Source organism: Trichechus manatus, unplaced genomic scaffold (assembly GCF_000243295.1).
Source record: "Trichechus manatus latirostris isolate Lorelei unplaced genomic scaffold, TriManLat1.0 scaffold00140, whole genome shotgun sequence".
Taxonomy (NCBI): domain Eukaryota; kingdom Metazoa; phylum Chordata; class Mammalia; order Sirenia; family Trichechidae; genus Trichechus; species Trichechus manatus.
The window spans coordinates 2205581-2222941 of NW_004444076.1; the positions used below are offsets into that span (position 1 = coordinate 2205581).

General features: G+C 37.7%; 1 protein-coding gene across 9 annotated transcripts in view; it reads right to left on the reverse strand.

The window, feature by feature from the left end:
* DLG2 (discs large MAGUK scaffold protein 2) overlaps positions 1-17361 on the reverse strand; it is a 2186317-nt gene that overhangs the window by 519736 nt on the left and 1649220 nt on the right. For all 9 annotated transcript variants that reach the window (XM_004385499.2, XM_004385504.2, XM_004385503.1 and 6 more), the window contains one exon: positions 16321-16457. In XM_004385499.2, the coding sequence (XP_004385556.1) occupies positions 16321-16457 (137 nt within the window). The remainder of the gene's footprint in view (positions 1-16320; positions 16458-17361) is intronic.

Sequence of the window (17361 nt, forward strand, 5' to 3'; positions counted from 1 at the left end):
CCTTGTCCCCTTCTGCCTTCTGGCCCTTGTCACTGGACTCCTGTACCTCGATAGTCTCATTTGGTTTTACGGGGCTGTCCACTCCCAGGCTGAACGGTGAACCTCGGAGATAACTTCACCACTGAGCTCAAAGGGTGTCTGGGGGCCGGCTATAACAATTTTTTGACTTATCTCTTACTAATGCATGTTTAGTGTGCCCCTAATTTTTTGGTGCTGTAAATAATGCCGCAATGAACTCCTTTCTATATTTGTGCACAACTTTGGTGATTTCTTCTTGGACGGATTTGTACAAGTGTAATTGCTAGACCAAATTACAAGAATATTATTAAGGTATTTGATACCTATTCCCAAAGTGCCCTCTGGAAACATAAACTGGTTTACCCTCAAACCAGAGCTACATGAGGGCACCCATTTCCCAATAACTTCATCAAATTTGACTTTTATCAAAGTCTTTCCCATCACACTAACAGAGTTGATTGCCAAAGAAAGAGGACTAGTGTTGGAACATAAGGCTTCTCAGCTGAGCAGGGTCAAGAATATAATTTTGCCAATTTTAAAAATAATTTTATTTATATTGTTGCTATTGTTGAGAATATAGACAGCAAAACATATACCAATTTAACCAGTTTCTTCTTGTACTATTTAGTAACATTGATTACATTCTTCGAGTTTGTAGCCATTCTCACTCTCCTTTTCTGTGTTGTTCCTCCTCCATTAACATAAATTCACTGTCCCCTAAGGTTCCTATCTCATTTTTCCAGTTGCTGTTGTCAATTTGATCCCATATATATAGTTCTTAAAAGAGTGTAATGCTCAAGGCAGTTTTTTTTTTTTCTTTTAGTTAAGCTAAACTGTTGTTTGGTTTTGAGAAGAATTCAGGCTATATTTTTGGTTTAAGGTTTAAAGATTATCTCAGGGCAATAGTTTCAGGGGTTCATGCAGCCTTTCATGTCTCCAGGAAGTTTGGAGCGTATGGGAGTTTGAAATTCTGTTCTGCATCTTCCTTCTTTGAACAGGATTTTTCCATGGAATCTTTGATCAAAATATTCAGTAATGGTAGCCAGGCACCATCCAGTTCTTTTGGTCTCATGATAAAGGAGACACTTGTTCACAGAGGCAATTAGCCACACATTCCTATCCTCCCCCTGTTCCTGACTCTCCTTCTTCCTCCGCTGTTCCAGGTGAAAAAAGACCAATTGTTGTGCCTTAGATGGCCATGTGCAAGCCTTTAAGACCCCAGGCACTATGCACTGAACTAGAAGGTAGAACAGAAGCACTAAATACGTTATTAGGCCAATTAACTGAGATGTCCCATGAAACCATGATCCTAAACCTCCAAACCAAGAAACCCAATCTCATGAGGTTTCTGGTTGTACATAAGCAGTCTCAGCAGCTACCTTTCTTTTTTTTTTGTCATCATTGTAAATACATCTATCACACAACTTTTGCCAATTCAACTTTTTACAGGTAAACAATTTATTGACAGCAATTACAATATTGCCATTGGTTTTAATAACAACTTCCCCATCTTAATTGCAAAGAAATGCCTGTGCTACAACTGCAGTGCTTAGTTCATGGCACTGGCATTACAATGGCTCTCTGAAGCATTTTTCTTAAATAATTTTAAGATATTACCTGCAGGAGGACATGGTCTTTGAAGAAATGAGAATAAATATTCAGGAAGTATTCTGAATACTTTTATTTGTCTACTATTTTCTTATGGAGTGATTCTTTGGTTAGTTTCTGCTGAAATGATGTAGAATTAAAATAAATGTGCCAAGAGTATTGAATTGGACCCTTATAGTGTATGTTCTCTGTACTAATTAGCATTTTAGTTATATAAGACCTAGTGGCACTGCTATAAAATTTGTCTTATGTCATGTAAATTACCTGTGCCTGTTCACATTCAGTGGTGCTTCACAAGTCAGGAACCCTGTAACTGGAGGGAATTGACCCCAGCTGTTGTATATGAATGCTGATTGCAAGTCATCACGCTATAAGCTTCTCCGTCGTTCCTATGTTTCTTTGCTAGATAAATTACTCTCTCAAATCTTTTTATATTTCCAGTGTCTAGCATTTGTTCATTAATTGATCAAATGTTTATTGAATACCTACTATGTGCCAGACACTGTCCTAGGTACTAGGGTTATAATCGTAAACAACAAAAATGATAATCATAGTTTTTCTTTTTAATATCAAACACTTATATAGCTTGTATTATACTCAGTATTTTACATATATCAACACAATCAAACCTCACAACCACCTATAAGAAGTTAAGAAACTTGCCCAAAGTCATTGAGACAATAACTGGTAGAGGCAGAATTCAGAGACTGGTAATTTGGCTCCAGAGACCATGCCATTAACCAGTAGTCTATGTTGCTTCTCCAAGATAGACAAAATCCCGGACCCCACGAAACCCACATTCTAACAGTACACAGTTATTTATGTAAGGAAAGAGTAGAATAGACTCATGCAGAGAGAGAATTTAGAGGGCCTGCAGGTATAGGGGAGCCCCGGTGACACAGTGGGTAAGCACTCAGTTGCTAACCAATAGCTCTGCGGTTTGAACCTACCAGCTGCTCCATGGAATAAAAATGTGGCAGTCTGTTTCCATGAAGATTACAGCCTTGGAAACCCTACGGGGCAGTTCTACTCTGTCCGATAAAGTCACTAAGAGTTGGAATCGACTTGATGGAAACACATTTGGTTTTTGGGGGCATTTTTTGGGCAGGTATAGGGAACATATTTGATGCCGGCAGTCCTTAACAACAGGAAGAACAATAACAAAAACAATAGTAACAATAATCAGAGCTAACACTTATTACACTATAGGGTTGCTATGAGTCAGAATCCACTTGACGGCACACAACAACAATGGCAACACACATGAGGTCATTATGAGTTGGAATTGACCCAATGGCAACTGGTTTGGTTTGATGTCACGGGAGAACTAAATCATATATTTAGACATAAATCATATAACTAATCCTCACTATAGCCCTAGGAGGTAGACACTAATAATTAGACCCATTTTATAGATGAGGAAACCTGATGTTTAAAGAGATTAACTTGTAACAAAGAGGTCATGTAGCCTCAAAGTGGCAAGCCATCTTTTGACTCCCTTTCTTCCTGACTCCAGAGGGTACGTTGTTGTTGCTCACTGCCCTTGAGTTGTCCGACTCTTGGCAACCCTATGTACAACAAGATCAGACCATTGTGATACATAGGGTTTTCACTGGCTAACTTTTCAGAAGTGGATAGCCAGGCATTTCTTCCTAGTCTGTCTTAGTCTGGAAGTTTCGTTGAAACCTGTTCAGCACTATAGTAACATGCAAGCCTCCACTAACAGACAGGTGGTGGATGCACTGAAGTGCACTGGTCAGGAATTGAACCTTGGTCCCACGTATGTAAAGTGAGAATTCTACCACTGAACCACTACTGTCCCCTCAGAGGGATTTGTTGTTGTTAGCGGCTGTTAAGTCAATTCCAACTCATGATGACACCCACCTGTGCAAAGTAGAGCTTCACTCCACAGGGTTTTCAAGGCTGTGATGTTTCGTAAGCAGATCACCAGGCCTTACTTCCAAGCTGCCTCTAGGTGGGTTTGAACTGCCAATCTTTCAGTTAATAGCCCAGTGCTTAACCACTTGTGCCACCCAGTAACCACTAAATGGTACTTCCCTTAAAAATGGTGGTGGCTTATTGAAACCTAGGGCTTATCATCATCCATTCTTTGTCTCTTCAGGAGACTAAGGTCTCCTTCAAAGTTTATGTACAGAAGTAGCATAAATTCCAAAGTATTACAAAAGCCTGAACAATCATTACATTTTTCCCATAATCTGGTAGTAACAGTATGTTTCATCATTCTAATATACTGACATAGTTAAAAAAAAAAAAAAAAGCTAAATGGAAAGTAGCGGATATATCTCACTGTTTCTTCAAAACCTCCTTATGTATTTGAGAAATCACTTCTTTTAGGACAGGACAACTTGCGCTTAGATAATGAACATTTACAAGTAATGTTCATATACAATATTTTAGAATGTTTATGGAAGTGGGTGTTTCTAAAAAAAATGATTGCCCCAGGTGGCTCTAAATATTGTCACTATGGTACTCAGAAACACCTACACTGAAAAAAAAGAAATTAGAAAAGGAATTTGGTGGCATAAAACAAAGGGAATGACAAGCCAATAGATAGATCCCAAAGGCTAGAAACTAACTGGATGATTAGATTACAAGTGGCACTAAAGCTCTATTTCTGACAAGGACTCGTTGTCTCTCTCCAAAGGGAACAGAAAGCGTATAGCTCATTAGATTATCAGTGAAAGAGAGATGAAGGAAGTGTTTATTAAATTATACGTTTTGTCATTTTTAAGGTGGGCAGTGAAACAATCCAGAAAATGTTACCTTGAAATGTGTTTTTGGAGAGTGACTTCACCAATACATAACAATTAGCTACGGGTAGACCACCAGGAACATCTTTTGACCAGAAAGCATAAGTTGAGGAAAAAGGTAGAGGTGAGCGTAAAGCAAGAAAGGATATTGGGGGAATAGTAGCGGTAGTTTAAAACAGTGGTAGTTCAGTAGGTTTTTACTTGGTGACTGACATATCAAAAAATTATAACAATTTTAGTTATGGAATGTTGTTGTTAGGTGCTATCAAGTCAATTTTGACTCCTAGCGACCTCATGTGACAGAGTAGAACTGCCCCATACAGTTTTCTAAGCTATAATCTTTATGGGAACAGATCACCAGGTCTTTCCCCTGTGAAGTCACTGGGTGGGTTCAAACTGCCCACCTTTCGGTTAGCAGCTGAGCACTTAACCTTTCAGCCACTAGGGCTTCTTATTCAAGGAATAAAACCAAACAAAAAGCCCAGTGTCATTGGTCAAGTCTATTTCGACTCATAGTGACCCTATCAGATAGGGCAGAACTGCCCCATAGAATTTCCAAGGAGTGGCTGGTGGATTCGAACTGCTGACCTTTTGGTTAGTAGCTGTAGCTCTTAAACATTGTGCCACCAGGGCTCCAGATAAGGAATAGGTGGTGTAATATTGGCGGCAGAACACAGTGATTAAGAGCACATGTTAGCAGAATTGGAGTCCTGGCTCTGGCACTTCCTAGCCATGTAACCTTGGGAAACTTATTTAACCTTCTAAACCTCAGTTTTGACATCAGTGTAATAGGAGTGATAATAGTACCCGCCTCAAAGTACTATTTGTTTAAATGTGAAGAACTATGTGCAGTGGCGGACACATTAAAGTATTTAATGTTAACTATGATTATTATTATTATTATCTTCATCCATCTTTCTTCTCACGAAACAGGAAATCTCGGTGAAAATTTTCCTGAGCATTTTCCCGTAAACATCTGTGAACTGATAAGTTTAATTAGGGTACTGCTGATGAGGCCTCTATGTGGTGTTTTTAAAGCTTCAGAATAGTATGGGATCTCAACCAGAAAGGGCTCTTTTGTGCTGAAGTCTTCAAAATGTTTTTCACAAAAGTGGGTTTGTTTGGGTTAATTATGTGTGTGTATTATCCTATGAACCCTCAAGATAAAGGGCTTACAGCTGGAGCCGATTGTTTGTGGAGAGAAGGGACATTGCACTGATTGGCTAGATGCTCTTAGCATTGTTTTTCATTGTCTTTTTTTTTCTTCTTTTTTGCATCAACTATTTGTCTATAATGGTGAGCACTAAGCAACTGGCCTGGTTTTCAGAAAAAAATAATCATGTGCATTTGAATGAAGTGCTGTCAGTGGGCTGCACTACACAGAGGGGGACATATGTGCAGCCTGGCCATGTGTTTGCAAAAGAAAAGGGGAGTGAGGCCAGGAAAGAGTCTGGAGGTGAGATGATGCATTCTCCTCAAAAGAAGAGGGAGTGTTGAATTTGATCACAATGTAGACAAAGGAGGGCAAATCCGCTGAAGATAGAGGTGCAGGAGACTTGCAAGAAGGGGATGGTGACAAGTTTTGTGGGAATTCAAACGAGTGAAAGCAAAGACATGCGTGGAGGTACAAAGGTGGGGGTGTGGGTCATGTGAGGATGGTAATAAGGAGTGGGCCATGTACACATGGCCAGACACTGACCTCTGCATAGCCATTCAGGAATATCAGTGTGGTGGGACAAACTGGGAGGTGATAAGGGACATTAAGGTTATCTAAATAACAGTGCAAAGAAACATGGCACCCCAGAAACACTGTAAAAAAAAATCACAAACTCTAAAGTTAATTTTTAAAAAGGAGACAAAGTCATTGATTATTAGACTCTAAGTTAAAAAGGTGACAAATTCAATACAATAACATTAGTGATGTGAAAATAAATATATATAAACCAAAGACTAAAATCTCTGCAATACACTGAAATTAACTGTCACAATTAAAAAGCCCAGTAAAATTTATTCTAAAAATAATGAGCAGTAATAAATAGAAAGAATGTTACTAATGTTTACCTTTGCATAATAAATATTCTCATATTTTTCATCTTTTTAGCAACGAACACGTTATTAGTTACGGTTATAACCAAATTAACTCTATTTTTTAAATGAGCAGGAACAGAAACTTTAAATAGGAGGAACAGAAACTGTAAGTGTAGTGGCCTCATTATGAAACGCTTATGACAGGATCTCCTGATTCATGGGAAATTAAAGTGGGAAGGGAGTTGATTTCTCATATTCAGTCAACAGACTTAAATTTATTAGAAAAGAATAGCCATATTTTACTGAGTGCTTCTAAAAACAAAGGCAACTAGGTACAATAAAAACAATTTTGAATGTAGAATCAGATGTGGTTTCAATTCCTAGTTTCCTAGTTTCATGAATTTTGGTCAGTAACATATTTGCTGAGGATTTTCTTGTTTTTAAAATGGGGATAATATTACTGATTGATTTGTTGGTTTATTAGTGTTTATGAGAAAGCAGTGATACTATTTACATAAAAGACTCTATATGATATAAAAAAGCATACAAATAAGAATCAGAAGCACCATAATCACACAGTATGCTTTTCCTGACCCTGGTGTTAGAAATAATCTTTCTTTTCAGGGCTCCTTCTCTTGAAATTATCACCCTCTACCTCGGACAACACTTACTCCTGCAGTGCCCCTTCCCACCTCAAAGACTGACCTTCTCAAGGAGAGTAATTTTATCTTATTCATCTTTGTATTCCCTCAGCATGACATCTGTAAATAGTAGGTACTTAAGAAATGTTGAAGCAGTAAGCTAAATAAATTAAAAAAACAAAACATAATGATCTTGGCATACCAAAAGAAAAGCAATCAAACTTCCCTATTAAATAGGACAAATGAGGGATTTGTGTTGAGTTTCTATTTTACACTTTGTTGAATGAAATAGAAAAGGATACGGCATGAAGGTCGTTCAACCAACAACATAAATTCATTGGACACTCATTATGTGCCAGGCATGGGATATAAGGATGAAAGGCTAGTACAGAATATGAACAACAGGTCACATCAGCTTATAAGGTACATGATCAAAGCTCCAGCAGTGTGAATTTATTCCTCCTCCATTAATATTAATGCATTTCTTAATCCTTTATTCCATATATATAAAGTGAATTAGAATGCTATTTTGATTGACAAGCTTCCTCTATATAGCAGTGGTCATCAAAATGGACAGCATGATATGAACCCCAGGGCAATTCACTAGGGTACAGGAAGAAACGATTAGAATTTCTATTAATATTTAAGGAGCCCTGGTGGTGCAGAGGTTAAATGCTTAGCTGCTGATGGGAAGGTCGGCAGTTGGAACCCGCCAGCTGCTCTGTGGGAGAAAGATGTGGCAGTCTCCTTCTGTAAAGAGTACACAGCCTTGGAAACCCTATGGGCAGTTCTACTCTGTCCCACAGGGTTGATATGAAAAATTACGGGAAAAACTACGGGTCTAGGCCCTGGAATGGGAGACTCAGAAGAGGCATAGTGAGTCCTGGATTATTGCCAGGACTATGGAGTGCCACACACATTCAAAGCTGCACGGTCAGCAGTCATCTTTGAGCGGGGCACCACTGTTTCTGACTCAGCTGTTCAAGAGATTTGGTTGCTATGCTGTGCACACACTGCCCTTGTTTTCTAAGAAAGAGATTAAGTTTATAGCAGGGCTTTGGTCTGTAATTTTTCCCATTCCAGTTACCATTCTGGTTCACCCACATTTTAAAAATTCAGGTCCATTTGGGTTTTGCTTTTTTGGCCATGACTGACCCAGGTCAGAACCGGTTTGAAGCCCTGGTTGGAATCCACTTGATGGCAACAGGTTTGTTTATTATTATCATTATTAATGTTTATTACATTGTTCTTAATTTTCTAATTTTTGTGTATATTTTAAAATGTGCATAATACAGTGGCACTGTGATATATGTATGCAATTTAAAGTACAGAAATATGTGTATATCAAAGGAAATTTTTTTGTATTCTACTGATGGGGTATACTATTAAATAAAAATCTTAAATCACTGCTCTGTAGTAGGCACTGATATATGATATCCATAGAGCAAGTACTACAAACACGGTTATTAAACTGATTGTAAGAAATAAAAACAGATAATATGAAAGGCTTAAGGAGCCCTGGTTGCACAGTGGTTAAAGCACCCAGCTGCTAACTGAAAAGTTGCTGGTTCAAACTTACCAGCCGCTCCACGGGAGAAAGATGTGACAGTCTGCTTCCATAAAGATTTACAGCCTTGGCATAAATAGGATACAAACCATAACTAACAATATACAAACACCAGAAGATAGGCTAGATAACTAGGATCTTCTAAAAATTAAACACTTACGCTCATCAAAAGACTTTACCACAAGAGTAAAAAGAGAATCTACAGACTGGGAAAAAATTTTGGCTATGACAAATCTCACAAAGGTCTAATCTCTAAAATCTACAGGGAAACCCAACACCTCTACAACAAAAAGACAAATAATCCAATTAAAAACTGGGCAAAGGATATGAACAGACACTTCATCAAAGAAGACATTCAGGTGGCTAACAGATATGCGAGGAAGTGCTCGTGATTACTAGCCATTAGACAAATGCAAATCAAAACCACAGTGAGATACCATCTCAACTCAATATTATAAGCACGAATTAAAAAAAAACAAACAGAAAATAACAAATGTTGGAGAGGCTGCTGGGAGATTGGAACTCTTATGCACTGCTGGTGGGAATGCAAAATGGTAAGACCATTTTGGAAAACGATATGGCGCTTCCTTAAAAAGCTAGACATAGAAATACCATATGATCCAGCAATCCCACTCCTAGGAATATATCCTAGAGAAATAAGATCTGTCACACAAACAGACATATGCACACCCATATTCATTGCAGCCTTATTCACAAGAGCAAAAAGATGGAAAACAATCTAAGTGTCTATCAACAGATGAATGGAGAAACAAACTATGGTACATACACACAACAGAGTACTACACAACAATAAAGAACAATGACAAATCTCTGAAACACCGCAAAGGATGGATGAATCTGGAGGGCATTATCTGAGTGAAATTAGTCAATCAGAAAAGGACATATACTGTATGAGACCACTATTATAAAAACTCAAGAAAAGGTTTACACACAGGAAGAAACAATCTTTGATGGTTACGAGGGAGGGGAGGGGTGGAGAGAGAAAAACATTAAATAGACAAAAGATTTACAGCCTTGGAAACCCTATGAGGCAGTTGTACTGTATTCTATAGGGTGGCTAGGAGTCATGACATTCGACAGCAGTGGGAATTGAAAGGCTTTAACACTTTATGGTATTAACTTATTACAACTGAGAGAAATTATAAGGGAGTCTAAGAAATAATTATCCAGATATTTCTGGTGTCTTAGAGGTGCCTGTAACTGTAGGGAACAGAATTTGAAGGGTGAATTATTCTAAAAGTCTTTCATCCCATTGCAGGAAATTACTAAATAACATTGTATTGGCCTGATAGAATGAGCATCACCACCAAAGTCATCCTCAGCAGAAGCAGTGGTATCAGGAGCAGAGTGAGATAGGATAAGGTTAGGTAAAGGTGGGACTGTGGTTCTTAACTGGCTGCACGTTAGAATCTTTAGAAAGCAAAACATAAATAAACCATGAAACATGGTCCCTACAAGAGAGATTTTTATTTAATTGTTCAGGGTTGAGGACTGGGTATCCATACTTTTCAAAAACTTACCAAGACATCCCAAATGTATAATTAGGATTGAAAATCACAGGGGTTGAGTAAACTGGTGGAAGGGGTTTTACTTTAGAACATTAATATTTGGGTCTGAATCTAATTTCAAAATCTACTAGTTATGCAATACTGGGAATCCCTTTATCATTTCTGAGCTTTAATTTTCTCTTCTTGAAAATGAGAATAACAGTAATGATTGTCCTGATCACCTCTCAAGGGCTGGGGTAAGGACTAAGTTTGGTGGTGTAAGTGAAAGATCTTTCTGTGGTGGAAGCAGTGTGTTGGAGGCAGGAAAGAACCATGCTTGGAGAGGGTTACAGCTCTTAGTTCTTATCCAAGGTTGCTATTACCAGTGAAGGTGCTTTAAGGGTCTTGTTTGCTCTTCTGATAATCTCTACATGTTTACACTGTTTTCAAGATGATTTTCTTATTGATATTTGGATGAAGTGAGATAATTTTGCAGATCTACCAAAAATAATAATAATTTAGCTCCTTGCAACTACCACTCATTCAGAAGATTGCATTGTTTCCACTTACATTCCCTAAATTCATTTGATGTCCTTCTTATACCAAAAAACCAACCAAACCCACTGCCGTCGAGTCAATTCTGACTCATGGCGACCCTACAGGACACAGTAAGGCCCCACAGGGTTTCCAAAGTTGTAAATCTTTATGGAAGCAGTCTGCCACATCTTTCTCCCATGGAGTTGCTGGTGGGTTTGAACCGCTGAGCTTTTAGTTAGCAGCCCAGCACTTGTCCTTCTTATAGGATATTAATATTGGAATAAAAGAGATGCTCTCACATAGAGCATCCCAGAGTATACTCCATTATACACCAGTTCTGGGAATTTTATAAGTATTGCTTTAACAAAACGGTTCCACAATAAAGTATATTTGAAAATTTCAGTGTTAATCGAAGTTAAATCTGTTTCTTAGCTACAGGACTTCACAGACATTCTAATATATTTAACTTCATTGAGAATCTACCAGAAGAATGAGATGCAGATTGCAGAATTTCTCAAACTTATTTGACCACGGAATCCTTTTGAAGTGACACATCAATTGAGACTAATGCTTGTAAAGCACACTTTGGGAAACAGTAATTGAAAGCAATGCTGCAGGTACAAAAACAGAAGACTGAAGATATACGTGGCTTGCCCAAAGTCAATTAGAGAGACTGCTGACTGCCTAAGTCTAGAATTCAGCTCTTCTCTTTTTGAGTCAGGAGTCCTGGTGGCACAGAGGTTAAGCACTTGGCTGCTAACTGAAAGGTCAACAGTTTGATCCACCAGCTGCTCTGTGGGAGAAAGATGTGGCAGTCTGCTTCCGAAAAGATTTACAGTCTTGGAAACCCTATGGGGGCAGTTCTACCCTTTCCTATAGGGTCGCTATGAGTCAGAATTGACTCTTTGGTTTTGGTTTTTAGTTCTCTTTGAGTCCAGTGTCTTTCCAATTTACTTTAATGCCTCTGCTAGTTTTCCCTTTATCTAATATTTCCCCTTAGGGGGAAGACATATAAATACACACACACACACACACACACACACACACTTCAATGCTTCTACTGCTTTTCCCCTTATGTACTACTTCCCCTTAGGGAGAAACACAGAAACACACACAAACACACACACACACACACAGAAAGAGAATAAGTTCATTCTCTGTAAAAGGTATAACAGTTCTAATCGACAATTATTTTCTCAAATGTCAAGCAAAGGCTATGGGAAAAGGAGACTAAGCTTTTAAATCATAAATCACAATGTGTCAAGGGCTTTGACAATGAATGGCTAATGTTATCCCTATAAGTCAGATGATCCTGGATTCAAAGTTTCTAGTACTGTGCAGAAAAAGGCAAAGAAGAAAATATCTAATATTCGTGACTATGTATTACCATGATAGGGCTTAATAAAAACTAATTTGTGAAAATACACGTAAGAATTTGAAAATCATCAATGCCATTGACCTCTGACCATCTTGTCCAATGCTTGTCCAAGGTCAAGGCCAAGAGATAAATCTATTTAGTCTTAGACTGCAACACTAAGCAGCTGGTACAATTCACAAATCAGATGTCACTGCCATTCCACAAAATTAAAAAAATGAATTGTAGAGAAAGGTAGTATGTGCCAGGTAGCATGGGAATTCAGAAAATGATTTTAATGAAGAGACTCTATGCCATGTATCTGGATGACCCATGACACATCAGAAAGGTCTGACACTATAGTCATCTTATTTGAAATGCTAAAAGCCTTACTGCAAAGTTGACAGGCAGGATAATTCTAAAGGTCAGATGCTACAATGGTGCTTAGTTTTTTTTTTTATGTTTAAGTGGTGAATAAGAGTATAAGGAATCTAAAGAAGTTTTGTTACAAAGGCAAATTATTTACATTAGAATAAATGAATGTAGGATTAAATTTATTAAAAGAGTTAAAGAAAATTGGGTGAAACATCTTAAAAGACTGAGAAGTGGCAAGATGTAACTATTCAAACAGATATGGAAGAGGAATTGGTGTCACCTTTCTGATTCCAGGGGACAGATCTGTGAATAAAGGTTGAAATTTACAGAGAAAGACAGTCAACATAATTTTAAGGAAAAATATCTAATAATGGTTATCTAATGGATAGCCTTGAGGAGAGGTATTAAGATCTCCATCTTTAGAGGGGTTCTAACGTAGATGAAGGAGTCCTGGTGGCATAGAGGTTAAAGAGCTCAGCTGCTAACCAGAAGATCAGTGCTTCAAACCCACCAGTCGCTCCACAGGAGAAAGATGTGGCAGCCTGCTTCTGTAAAGATTTACAGCCTTGGAAATCCTAGGAGGTAGTTCTACTCGGTCGTATAGGGTCGCCATGAGTCAGAATCGACTTGACGGCAGTGGGTAACATAGGTGAGGGCCCACTTTTCATGGCTGCTTTTCTACAGTATTCTAATACACAAAATGAGAATTGGAGTAGGAATTACTCAGGAAAATAAAATTTCCCAATATATATGGTATGATTCAGGTGGTGTCCACCATTATAGCTATTTCACTTGAGAAACTGAGATTAATACTAAGACTCCAGAAAAGCTGACTGAGTTCCTATAGTAGCCGCAATGCTGCAAGGCAGATGCTTAGTGATTTCCTAAATTGTGGTGAGCCAGCCACAAAAGTCTAAGGAAACTAATGGAGTCTCATTTTAGACCTGTCAACTTACAGAATGAAGGAGCCCTGGTAGTGCCATGGTTAAGCACTAGGCTGCTAACTGAAAGGTTGGCGGTTCAAACTCACTAGCCACTCTGCCAGAGAAAGACGTGGCAGTCTGTTTCCTTAAAGATTTAAATCCTTGGAATTCCTATGGGCCAATTCTACTCTGTCCTACAGGGTCACTATGAATCGGAATCAACTCAACAGCAGTGGGTTTCTAATTCCCAGAACTCTGAGTGAATAATATATGGGAGAATTTTTCCTAAGAAGTGAAAGAAGGAAGTGGTGCAAACTGCTTTAGAAAGAAGAAGAGCATATTTAAAGAAAAATATGCAGAGTGTGATACAGCTGGTAAATCACAGAATCTAAATCATCTGTACTTCCTTTTAGGGAGGAGAGTTAAAAAGGAAGAAGATGAAGAGACTATATAGGGTAATAAAGGGAAGAGGAGGTGGAGAGAAGTGACAGACGGAGAGCATTAATAAATATTTTTAGGTTGAACAAGATAATTGGTCTTTTTGGGTGGCTCTGGTGATTTTTTTTTTCTGTATTCTCTCTCTCAGAGACATTTTTCTTTCATAATATTATAAAATGAATCACTTTCTTTCATTTCCAGATTCAGCTTGGCAGTTGCCTTGAAAGTTCGAATTATGTTTTCCTTACATAAGAGTGGAGAGACCTATTACTGTAGAAGGTTCTTTTTCTTTTTAAACTATGCTTTAAAACTCAAAACAGTTAAGGATTATGTCACAGCTATTTTTGAAATCATTACATCTACAATGAATATCAAGAAAATGGTATTGAAAAAATAGCATGGTGCCTGAGAAAACCTTTCACAAAATTACTTAGATTTGAGGTTTTTAAGAACTTGAAAATAAATTTAAACAGAGCTTGAAAAAATCATCACACAACATCTGGCATGATATTACAATAGTAGCAGTTGAAGAAATAACAGAAGTGTTGTCTACCACAAAACTCTTACAGAGCAATCAGTCAAAAGGCCGAATCAGTAACTACCAAAGCTATCTCTCATGCTTGAGGCTGAAACTGTCCTCTTCATTTTTAACTTTAGTATTGCGTAGAAGATGGCTATCACAGTTTATTTCATTCCCAAATCAACATTTCAAGCAATAAAGTTTATATTCTACAGAGAAGTTGTCCAGGTCTTATACCTCAATTAACTCTTTTCTAGTTCAGGAGATACAATGTCATAAGAGCCAACTTTTACATAAAAGGCAAACAAACAAGCAAACAAAAAAACAGTTTCAGAATGTCTCAAGAATGAAAATGGCAGTGACTTCAGGTGGCAAAGAAGCCACAATTCTTAGTTGCAACTTTGACTAAAGTCATTACTGCCATATGTTTGAAACGGTGTTTTCTCCTGACAGAGTTCCTTCCTAATTAGTGTCTGTAATATGGTAGATACTCAACATATACTTATTAAATAAAAAAATAATAACAACAAATGACCAAAGGATAAATGAAGGAAATAACTGACTGACAAATTCACGGGAACAAATGCAAACACCACATATGGGATGCAGTATTACTTGATGGTTACAAGCTTGGACGCAAGCCAGACTGCCTCAATTTGAAATCCATTTTTGTGCATTATTAACTATGTGGTCGTGGACAAGTTACTAAATCTCTCTATACCTCGGTTTCCTTTGGCTTACATAAATGGGCTACTTTGAGAAATGTGTGTATTAACACATTTTTTAAAGTACTTTAAAAAGTATATGGAACATATAAAAACCAAAAAAAAAATCCAAACTCATTGTCATCGAGTCGATTCCAACTCAGCAACCCTGTAAGACAGAGTTCTGTCCTGTAGGATTTCCAAGCAGTGGCTGGTGGATTCAAACTGCCGACTTTTTGGTTAGCAGCCGAGCTCTTAACTGTTGCACCACCAGGGTTCCAATATGGAACATATAGTGAGTGCCAAACAAACGATAGCTGTCAAGATTAGACAAAGGTCTGGTCCACATATTTCAATATAAAGGGAATTGACAACTATGAAATTAAACCACTAGGGCTAAACACAGCACCTCTAGAGCTCAGGGAGGTGAGTACAATGAAAGCAAAGCTTTAGGGTTCAACTGCCAAAAACTTTCCTGTATCATAGAAATTCTTCTTCTGTTGAGACTATATGATGATCCTTCCCAAATGCTTCTCACAGAAGTGTTAGAGATACTGGCTTATTATAGACATTGGTTAGAAGCCCTGTCTTAAAAGGGTAACCATTAGACTAGAAATATTTATCTAACTTGAGAGCTATTGTCTATCAGTTTTCAATATTTGATTAATTTCCTGTAGGTTTGGTATACAACAATAAACAGAGATTAGGGTTTTATTAGCGTAACCTCAAATACTTTACTGCTTATAACGGCTTTAATTTTGCTTTAGTTTATCATATAAGTCCATGATTCTGAAAGGGTGGTCAGGTATCAGAATCAATCACTGCCCACAATATCCAGAAGCAAGTGTGCAGCTGGTGAATAAAAACAGCTGTAATGCTGTCTGGGTGGAGAGGAGGAAGGGATCCACTTACACATGTGACAGAATTCAGATGATAAATTCAGGGAAGTCAGGGATTGTGTTTATACTGGTTGAACAAAGGACATGGTGAGATACATGAATGTACATATTAATTAACTGCCTAGCATTGTTCCTTTTGTTATTCAAAGTCCACCTCTCTAGCAGTCTGGAAACAGCAGTTGCTCTAACAGGAAATGGATTACACTGGAAGAATAACATGTAAACTCTAGGCTGTGTGTATCTGTGAAAACCGGTAAAAGTTTAGATTTGTTTTTAAAATATTAGAAAATCCGATCAATCATATGTGTACTTTTGTGTTGTCTTACCTCATAACCTGCTCTCCCTTCTTTTCTGTTTCAGTCCGTGTTCACACACTGGGAAGCAAGGACTTTGTAAATACACACACAGTTCTGTTTGAGTCACACTCACCATTAATAGTCTATCGCCTACTTGCAACCTCCCGTCTTTCTGTGCAGCTCCTCCATCTATAATTTTAGTTACGTAAATGCTGTTGTCTCCAGGAATATGTTGGTTCCCCACACCTCCTGCAATACTGAAACCTAAACCTATGGAAAAGCAACAGAGAACGAAAAGGCTTTCATTATTATTATTGTTTTTATTTTAAACACAATTAGCCACATTTCAATGTATACATTTTAACTAATCCTGGGAATTATTATGATAGTAATAAATTACAGCAAAGACTCTGTTTCAATTGATTTTGATCTTTAAATATTTGAAGACTTGTTGATTAATGCTAAGTAGGCAAAGATTTTGAAGGTAATCCCATGTAGACCATTAGTTTTCTTCTATTTTATGACAGTATACCTAACTGTTGCTCCCTAGCTAATCAGCTCATAATAGGGGACTAGCTAGAATAGGGTCAGGGAAAAGGATGTGGAAGAATCCTAGGTAAGTCAGGAAAAACTCTAGTCCTGCTCATGTTGAGTCCGTGGGCTCATCTTTGTTGCTGTTACTCTAACATAGGCAACAGAAGTATTTCAATGATTTGGGTAGAGACCTAAATACTTGAACTTTTAGGATGAAAAGTAGAGCTGTTAGAAAATCCCACAAATTCTGAGACAAGAGTCATGTGGAAGATACACTGGATATTTATGTAATAATTTAAGAGAGAAGATAAGGAAATGAAGTCAGATGCCTGCCCTTTGTGTTTTCTGCTCTGGCCACCTTCTCATATTTCCACACTTCTAGCACTTACTGTAATTAACTGATACTGAGGCTACGCCCACAAAAAATCAGTCAATCAATCGATAAATCCTCACTCTACGCAGGTTAAAGAAATGGATTATATACTTAGACTTCATTATTTTTATAACAAACCACAACATATCAAACCATTTTAAATATGGAACTTTTCTATATTGAGAGATGCATTTTGCTATGGCTTATAAAATTTTTATTTATACTAACCTATGGAATGATAACAAGACTATACTTAGTTAAAAAAAT